This window comes from Lottia gigantea (assembly GCF_000327385.1).
Source record: "Lottia gigantea unplaced genomic scaffold LOTGIsca_6, whole genome shotgun sequence".
NCBI classification, from domain to species: domain Eukaryota; kingdom Metazoa; phylum Mollusca; class Gastropoda; family Lottiidae; genus Lottia; species Lottia gigantea.
In genome coordinates this window covers 1,212,268-1,222,606 of record NW_008710049.1, presented here as the reverse complement: position 1 = coordinate 1,222,606, position 10,339 = coordinate 1,212,268, and the positions used below count along the sequence as shown (strand labels likewise).

Genomic DNA, 10,339 nt, shown 5'->3' with positions numbered 1-10,339 from the left:
AGTAAAGAGGTATTATTTGTTATAGGTATGTTTTCTGCTAATATAAGCACAGGTAATAAGTGTAGTAAGCACGATATTTTTGTTATTAAAAATTTATCTACAGCTCTTTTAGGTATACCTGCCATATTAGATTTACATCTTTTAGAACGCACTGATAATAATATTAGTAGCAGTTGTGATAACTCTAGTTTTAAATTAGATAAAATTGATGTAGGCACAAAATCACCTTTTGTTGACAAATATCCAAAATTGTTTACTGGTTTAGGGAAACTAGAGGGACAGTACACTATTAGATTACGTCCAGATGCAGTTCCTTATTCTGTAGTTACATCTAGAGCAGTTAAGCTGCCTCAATATGAAAAACTTAAAACCGAGTTGTTGGTCTTCACGGTTCCCTAAATTCCGAGAAGTCCAAGAAAATCTTCAGACAAATTGTTGCTGCAGTTTCCCACTGTCATCAACAAGGAATCGCTCACCGAGATTTGAAGCTAGAAAATATCCTCTTGACCCAGACGAGTCAGGTCAAGTTAGCTGATTTTGGATTCAGCCGACAAATGACAACCAGTGATCTTTTCAGCCAAACATTCTGTGGTAGTGTAGCTTACACTGCTCCTGAAGTCTTACAGGGAAAGAAGTACAGCCCATTCCAGTCAGATGTCTGGAGCATGGGAGTCCTTTTATATGCCATGTTTGTTGGTCGATTACCATTCGACGATTCAAATGTGACAAACCCTTACCACCCCATTGTCATGAGATCACATACCCTTACCATCCCAGGATCATCAGATCTCATACCCTTACCACCCTAGGGTGATAAATCTCACACCTTTACTACCCTAGGGTTGTGAGATAGCATAACCTACCACCTAGTGCAAGGAGATCACAGGCCCTTACCAACCCAGGGTCGTGAGATCATAGTATCACATACCTTACAACCCTAGGTTCCCGAGACCACATACCCTTACCACCCTAGGGTCATAAGGACACAAACGCTTGTGATCTCACTAGCCTAGGTGGTAAGGGCTAATGATCTTATGACCCTAGAGTGGTAAGAGCTTGTGATCTCACTAGCCTTGGGTGGTAAGGGCTAGTGATCTTATGACCCTAGGGTGGTACGTTTGTGATCTATTGACTCAATAATGGTAGTTGAAATTGGTGGTATCCATAAACAAGTTATACTTGTCGTGTGTTTCAACAACATTATGAATACATAATACTGGAAAGTATCCGGTGGATAATTTCTGGTATTTAATCATATTTTTTTACAATCATCATCATCATATCTACTTATACAATAATACTTTGACTCAACTTGATAAGTTTAATTTTATCGTTACGAAACGCTTAACCTTTGACCTAATGTTACGAAAAGCTTAACCTTTGACCTAATGTTACGAAAAGCTTAACATTTGACCTAATGTTACGAAAAGCTTAACCAGTTATGTTATGTAATGTTATGTTTGAACCAACGTTACTATAATAATTTTTATGCCCAAAAAGAGACAAAAAGGATTGATTGTAGTTGGTGATATCATGCTCAAGCCAAGGCCTTTCGCTATAAAAAAAAACGTCGGCCATAACAGTGAGGTAAAGCATCACAAAATCTTATCTCCAGAACGATACAGGATCGTATAAAATTACGCTTACCACCCTAGCGACATTTGTTTAATCAAACGTAAAACATTTTTTAACTTTGGGGGTTATAACATTTCAAACGTAAGGCCAAAGGTTAAAAATATTGTAACCTAATGTCAAAGGTTAAAACATAGTATGAGGTATGTGGTTTGAAGACTCTAAAGTGCTAAGGGTATGGGGTTTGAAGAGTATAAAAGGTAAAGGATTGTGGCTTTTTTGACCTTTTGTGGTAAGGGTATGTTGTCTAATGTATGTGACAGAGGGAGAGGTCTTAGGATTCTACGGTAATGTGACCTTATGTCTCTAGGTTGGCAAGGGAATATAACCATTAGACCTAGGGTGCTAGGGGCTATAGTCTAATGTGAGTTTGTGAGTTTGTGATATTTTGTCTCTATGCTGGTAAGGATAAGTGTTTGGATTTTTTTGTGCTCTATTAGTTCATCTAGGGTTGTAAGGGTATGAGATCCTATGTTTTGACAGGATGCCGTTCAAAATGTGAAGTTGCAATTAAGATTGTATATGTACATTCACCCTTACCCCCCCCCCCCCCCTTTTTTTTTTTACGTCAAAAGATCATATCCCCTTACCATCCTAGAGACATAAGATCACATATTCATACACACAAGAACCATCATACCACATTTCTAAGGTGGTAAGGGAATATCTAATGACTCTATTGTTATTATGCAATGTGACCCTTTAACTTAAAGATTTTAAAGGTATCTGACCACCCTAGGTTAAAGGGTCACATAATGTCTTAACCTTACCAACAAATGGACATACAGTCACATATCTTTAAAACCCTAAAGCCATTGGATCACATATGCCTAAAACCCTAGATTCATAAGACCATTTATCTTACGCACGTACGCGGTCTTGTGACTAGAGTGGTAAGGGTGATCTTATACCTGTAGTGTGGTAAGGAAGTGTGATCTTTTATCCTAGGGTGGCAAGGGTGGATCGTATGACTCTAAGGTTGTGAGGCAATTTTAGATAAAGTTAGGTGATCAATTGACTTACGTGGTAAGAATATGTAATCCTTCGAATCAACGGTCCAAAAGACAAGAGCTTATGTCCTCTCATGAACAGAATGGTGGCGTTGTGGAGATCAAACGGAGACGATACGATTAGATAACTTTAATCAACGAACAACGTATAATACATCAAATTAATAACAAAAATAAACTTTCTATAATAAATAAAATAATAACAAAAAATAACAGTGTTATGCACTATATTATGATATGTAATCAAATTAAAATACAGAAATATGCTACTTGTATTAAAACAATTTTTTAATCGTTTTTCTGAAGTAAACAGTAACGTTCACGTTAAAGTGGTACTGGTAATGGTACTATACAAGTTTGGTTGTCATTTATAAGATCTGTATTATAATCTGATCATAGAAATTGAGACATCCACGTTTGATTTATGTGCGAGATCATTTTCTGCAAGATACCATACATTTACAGGAAAACATGGCACAATAGTTACAGAAATCTATCATTTACACAGGTAGAAGTTTGTCTCATTCAAAATGATATGAGATAAAAGGGGAACATGAAATTATACGAATACGCTCAATCAATTTCTCCAGGAATAAAACGGTATGAAATTATATTAAAATGTTTTTGCCTATAACTATAACTGTCATGAACAATATAAATGGTTACTCGTTTGCTAACGGAACTGAGTTATTCATTGCAGTAACATAATGTAATCATAATCCATTTTCGGCTTCTTCGGTAAGCTTATCACTTCTTTTCCACATGAGAAATGTGCGTTATTTCAAGCTTGATTCAATCTTCTAAACGACATTTACCGGAACCAAAGTTAGAAGTTAGAAAGTGTGATGATTACGTTCTTGGCATTTAGTATTCTAAAGTAGCCTACGTCTTTACACCAAATACTTTCAACCATAGGCGCATTCGATTGTTCCCTTTTCTTGAGCTAGTCTTTGAATTTGTATCCATTGGTCATAGAACGGCGCACATGTCAGAATTGGTTGACCGAGTCTGTTTCTTCCAGTAAATAAAAATTGTCCAGGTCCTTTCTGAACACCACAATGTACCGAAGTGAACAATGCACCCTCAAGAAGATTGTCATGTCTTTTAAATATGTCTTCATCTGTAGTCTTGACGATCTGGTCTACGATTATGTTCACTTTCGTTTTGTCAAGTTCAGATTGGAAGTTCACCTCTTTCATTCTTCCAACTACAACTGAAAAAGACAAAATGCGCAATATGTTAATAACATTGAAAAAACTGATCGATCGATAAATGAGATTGCATAAACCTCTTTTCTTAGTTTAACTTTTGCTACAAAATGAACATCAATGTGGTTTTATTTTTGAACGCCTGAACATTTTAATGGTTTGAAGTAAATCAAATTTGTCACCCTACTTAAATGTTATCTCTAAATTATCGCCCCTTATCTCCTACTCTCTTTGATGAAACCGCCTTTAACAACTTCACCTATCTTTTATTGAAGCCGACTTAGTTTCAAATACATTGTTTACTTCTGTCACGGTGGTAGTTTTATTACCTTTTATAGTCATGTTGAACAAATTTCTTCACACATCCACGTGTAAATTAACTGCATATAATACTGTTATAAATCACAATGACAGATATACAGACATGTACACGCATTCACCAAAACATTATCATGATGTTACTGCTATCTAATAGCTATGGTATTAATTTGTAAATGACTGCAAAATTGGTCTAGGAAATTGTTTACTGCATTACTGAAATTTAGGCCTAATACTTTGTGCATCTAAAACGAATCTAAATTCTATATTGACCACATCATAAGTAGCAATAAGAAATTTGCTTATCACACTAAATTGATCAGATTTCATGAGTAGGGTATTTGGTAATACTATCAACATTTGAAAAGTCGATGTCAAGTTTGACGCCTTATGTCTCGCCTTTCCCTGTCCACTATCTATAGCCTGAAGCACGCCTGTTATTGGAAGAAAGTACAGAATCAGACTTCTGTTATTTGAGACAAGCTTGTGACTAAGGGCTATTTGTTGTTGGGGGGGGGGGGGGGGGAGTTTTGTTGATATTGTGGATTAAAGGTGTCTGGGTATAATTTTAGGGAGACAGATACACATACATCCATGGCAGATTTATTGACAATTAAATAGTCGTTAATAAACGAATTGTTTACAGTTTTTATTATTTTACTCTAGATTTTAAACTTAATATTAGATAACATTCGATAATTTGACACTTATTCCGAAAAAAACTGTGTTAAGTTGTTTGCTTTTATTTCAATACTTGGGTCCATTAAATTTAAGTCTCTTTCAAACCAGTCTTCGCTTTTGAACGAGGATTTAGCTTTGTTCGGGCTTTGATATGGGAGGTGATAAGAACAAGAAAGATTATTGTAGAGTGATTTATAGACTCATTGCTATATTGCAATTTTAGAATATAGGATAGAAATATGCCTTACCATAGTCGCTGATACAGTAAGATCTTAATATTTCATCGTCTGAACAGGGTTGACATTCTGGAATTAAAAATAAAATACATTAAACAACGAGAAAACAATCAGATTGACCAACCTAAAATAAGCACTCAAAAAATTTGTCCAAAATCCGAGAGCGCCACAAAATCAAAACAGCCCATTTACTAAGTTACGAAAATCATTCAACTTTCTAAAAGCAGGGGTAACTACAATACCCTGCATCACAATTAAAATGTTTTCAATTATCAAAATCCTAGATCACAAAAGACGCAATCAAGCCAGACTTGAATTGAGTAAAGAAAGTGGAAAAATGGGAGGTGATTTCCAACTAGGAGTTGCTATTGTCTAACACCTGTAAATTGACACAAGGGCGGTAACTCTGTCAAGGTTAAGAGGAGGTTAGTCAATGTGCATCTTCAAGTGTCTGTGGTCAAGTGAAGGTATTATTTGACCGTTATTAATATGGACAATAGGATTACAGGCTGAATATTTAATTAGAAAGTTGACGCAAGGGTTCATGTATTAAGCCCTGATTATATATCCTTTCAAAAATATAGGAAATATTGTTTTCATCTAGATACAGAAAAATTACATTACAACTTTTGCTGGTGTATTTTCTAGAGAGCTCTGTCGAATGTGACGAATCAAATTAATCCATTCCAATAAATTGAGTTATTGAATGAGCTCTCTGAAAGTGTGTTGTAATACCAATAAGTAGCTTCAAATCAACGACAGACAAACCCATGCTTGCTACAGTATTATTCACCAATAAGAAGATAGAAATCTATAAATACTACTGTAAATGACCCGGTGACTTGGTCATATCTAAAGAACAACTTGACCCATGGTCAATGCATTGTTGATTTTGCAATTCAAACGGATATCCATTTTCTCCTTTTACAGTCTCGAGTATAATTAATGAATTATACATAACTATTTTCTGTTGTTCCGAAATTTATAATAGTAAAATTACCAATTAGTTAAAGCCTTATAATTAAACTTTACTTTTTCTCGAATAAAATGGGTCAGCAACTATATAGAAATAAATATGATCGAAAATATGTCATCCATGTTATGAAATCTTATGTTTTCTGTATATGTTAACCTTGGAAAGGCGAATGAAATGACTCAGTCAACCATCTTAGTTTTAAATATGACCCAATAGTAAAGGCACCCATCCCATCAGTATCAGTAGTGTGTATAAGTTAAAAAGAGACAAGATTAGATTATTTTGAATAACAAACTCCTACACCAACTGTTATTGTGTATTTAAAAATCGAATACATGTATAGCACTTAGCGACGTTCTTGTATGATCCGACCCGAGCCGAGATATCTTTTCTTTTTAGGTCCAAATTGTCACTAACGAAAGGTTATGGCTATCAAAACAAACGATATAAGTATCTTTGAATTTTTTTTTATAGATTAAAGTATCAACACTCCATATGAATATGAATTTCATAAAAAAAAATCCGTGAGAACAAGGATATTGTTGATAATTGTGATATCTACATTAAACGGTTTTAATTTACATTAAACTGTATCAGTTACCAGTATTAGTCAGTTTAGTATCGAGATATCGATTGTTCAGACGTGACTTGTTTCAAGATTACAATAGATAATGGGCTAGAGGAAAATCTGTATACTAAACTTAATGGCTACATGGGTAAAACAAATACTGCATTATCATAAAACTAACAGGTGCTCTTCTTCTCAAGTGAATTTCTCAGAGGAAATTCTCAGATGTGCTTGTGCACAAATAATTAGGAATTTGAAAGAAATTCTAGGTATATAAAATAGATGCGTGTGGACACATGCTTCGACTGGTATAAATGTGTCTAAATATGTACATGTGAAGCGTTGTCATGAACTATATATGATATTTTGCTTAACCTACCTTCCATGGGATCGGGACTGAACTTGTTGTCTGGTATCAATTCAATATCATAATATATAAAAGTTCTGGATAATCCAGAATCTTCAGTTGTAGACTCGATCTCAAGGTATAACATTACAGATGATTCAGATGACGTGACACAATGTTCTTTACCTTGACCTTCGACACTAAACCATGGCAGTAGATCTACTTTTGAATCATATGACCTAGTTCTATAGTTCACTGTTTCTGTGGTAATCTCTCTGGAAACCAATGTCACAATATTTTCGCTCTTTAGAGCAATACAAGCCTTGAATGGACCCACCACTTCCGGTTTCAGTTCTAAACGGACGGCACTAACGGGATCAGGCCATGTGATTTTACCACTTTGACATTTCGGTTTAACATTTATATTTCCTTTTCCGGTGCTGTCTCTGAAAATGGAAACGATTTGATTCATAAATCATCTGGTCTGACTTTTCCCGTCTTAATATTTTTAAAAACGTAACATGTTGACGAATTTGTAATATCAATATCATATTATTTATCTGTGTCAGTCTCACCAGTAATGCTTAATGTATACATATAAAAAAATCGACGAGCATTTGCATGATAAACGGAATCGACATATCCAAAGAGATGTGCCTTGAGCGAGGTCTAATTAACGTGCTAATCGCGCACTGATCATTCCTAATTTACATGTATGACGACATTATTTAACATGACATCAGTATTACAGCATATCAGATTTCCCTTTTCAACCAATTATTATCCTCATCAGTACGTGTAGAATTAGATACGTAAAATGATATAATAACAATAATATACAGATCATGACGCAATTAAGATGACAACTATGATAACGTTACGTGATTTGAATTGTATCCTGACAGCACAGGGGTTAATCAGACGGTTAAATTACTAATTGGGGTAGAAAGGTTTAATTCAGTTGAGGTTGACACGAATATCCGTTTAATCCCTCGAGATCAGTGCATATCATCACCACTAGCCACTAGGTGACTAGAAATGGGGAAAGACAGAACGTGAGACTCTTTAAGTATTTAAAGTGTGTGAAAAAAATGCAAAGGTGTCATACAAGGGGAATTGTAGCCGTAGGTCTTCGTTCTGCATTTATGCTAAAAGTTTCCCGCCTTTTTTTTTATTCTACAGTTTCCTGTTTTATGTTATGAAACTGTAATAATTGTTTTTTTATTCGAGTAATTAAAAGTGACATCTGATGATTATTATACTAATTACTTAATTTTTATATCAAAATATATCTAGAAATCTAATAAAATCATCATGACAGCTTGAATTTCACAGCTTGATTTCATTGGTTAGACCATAATTATACTAAAACCAAGAAATAACATTACGTCATAATGATACCCTACGTCATAAATTAACAGGATGTGTGCTAGCTACGTCATACTGAGATGTTTATTTTACATTCCTCTTAATGTTATTTTAATACCAGAAAGCCAATATTACCTAGGCATTTATATATCTTCCGGCTGGAATAGGTACTGCACACCAATAACACAATCTTTTATGAGACTTATGTTCTCAACATCACCTCACACAAATGTAAGATCGTATTCAGATGTAATAATGCAACTTACAATCCAAATAAATGTATAGCCTAATTTGTGTCTAAAATTTATCAAAATCATTCAACTACTCAAAATTTATAGGAAATTCCATGGTTAACTGAACTGAGTAGCCCCATTCTATAGGAAAATAATGAGGGCATTATGAAAGGCTTTCAACACGTGCAGAACATTTTACTAATAAGCTGTAGGAGCCCAGAATATAAACCCCTCTCAGTAGGGTATGGGGGTTAGTTTAGGGTCAGTCTGACACCCGCTCTCCTGATATAAAGACAACTTGTTTAGATTTAACTTTCATCTTGATTTAAGATTTTGTTTTTCTCTTAAAAATTATGAAATGAAAATAAACGTGCACCTGTTGACCAGATTGGTAGAGATGAGACATACACAATATTTGTAATATTTAGAAAGCTGAATCAAATCACGTTCTGAGTTATTGTTTAATGTTGAAATGATTAGAATGGCATCATGGTGGAATTCTCTACAGATCATTTCACGTCAAATAGAATTCTATGAATTATAATGTACAATTAAAAACACTCGGGCGTGATTCAACTACTTTCAAACTCTGAATTCGATAGTTTATGAAGCTCAAATATGATCTAAATTTGTGCCGTGATGTATAAGCTAAGTAATTTTCAGAAATCCATCATGTCTCTCTATCGTTCATCATATAACAGGATAAAACAATGGATTATGATTCGAAATGGAATGGACAGGGTTCACCCTTTCGATTTCACGCTTCTATATATTATGGAATTCAATAAATTTATGAGCATGTCCACTGATTCAATTCTAGCCAATGCGCAGTTGACAGGATTACAGAACTAAAAGCACACTATGCCTGTGCCTAAACTGTTTATATAACATTATTTTACGTGAAAGCGAAATAAATTCTTCAAATAAATTCTTACCTGATAGTACAATCACATTGGTTACAGATCTGATCCGCTGTTATAATATAGATATGAAATATAACCATAACAACCAGCAACCATGTAGCTTGAAGGAAATCCATTTCTAGAGCTCCAACCTAACAGCAATGACTATCAGATCTCTTTCTGATGAACCTGAAAATAGAGTTATTATATGTATTCATACTTCGGTGTTGGTTTATTTTTCACAAGTATACTGAATTCACAAATATTTGGACACTTTAATTATTTCATTACTATCAACTAAAACAGTAATTGTTTGTAGCAATAGAGTTGAATGTCCATCTTCCGGAAATCTATATCATGTGATATCAGAATTCGTTTATTGCATTTATTTGTATTTACGGATAATAATACTTTTTTCTACAACGGTTCAATGGACGTGGAATTTAAGGTGTGAACATCTAAAGTTATCAATAGCATAACTGGGTATCTTTATGGCAATTTTTTATGACGAATGGGTATTCGACGAAGGCATACTCCGATTTGTATATCCGATTTGCAACTTTTGACATTTACATAATAAAGAAATCATTTTATCCTAGATATACATAGGCCTGCCACCTACCATTGACAATCTGGTGGTATGCCCAGCCACTAGAAATGTCAATTCTTGTCCAAGTTATTGCAATTAAACTGTTTATAATTGAGTAGAAGAGCTGAAAGGGAACACTTTGACAGTCGTTATCTGCGAAAGAGATCTTTATAAAACATATAGACTGCACTTTTTCATGTATGTAAGTACTAACTACTTGTGGCAGGTCCTGTACATTCATACCAAGAAACGAAACGATGAAAAATGGAAGG

General features: G+C 34.4%; 2 protein-coding genes across 2 annotated transcripts; one reads left to right on the top strand and one right to left on the bottom strand.

Moving 5' to 3' along the window:
* Positions 1–386: 386 nt before the first annotated feature.
* LOTGIDRAFT_107175 (hypothetical protein) lies at positions 387–809 on the top strand (the record flags this gene model as incomplete). Its single annotated transcript, XM_009063806.1, has 1 exon — positions 387–809. A coding segment is annotated over one exon (423 nt), but the record flags the coding sequence as incomplete, so codon positions are not given.
* A 2,738-nt stretch (positions 810–3,547) lies between these two features.
* LOTGIDRAFT_154590 (hypothetical protein) lies at positions 3,548–9,615 on the bottom strand (the record flags this gene model as incomplete). The annotated part of the gene is made up of 4 exons (XM_009063805.1): positions 3,548–3,855; positions 5,098–5,154; positions 7,009–7,421; positions 9,512–9,615. The coding sequence occupies 4 exons, from the start codon at positions 9,613–9,615 to the stop codon at positions 3,548–3,550; spliced, it is 882 nt and encodes a 293-aa protein (XP_009062053.1).
* Positions 9,616–10,339: the final 724 nt, after the last annotated feature.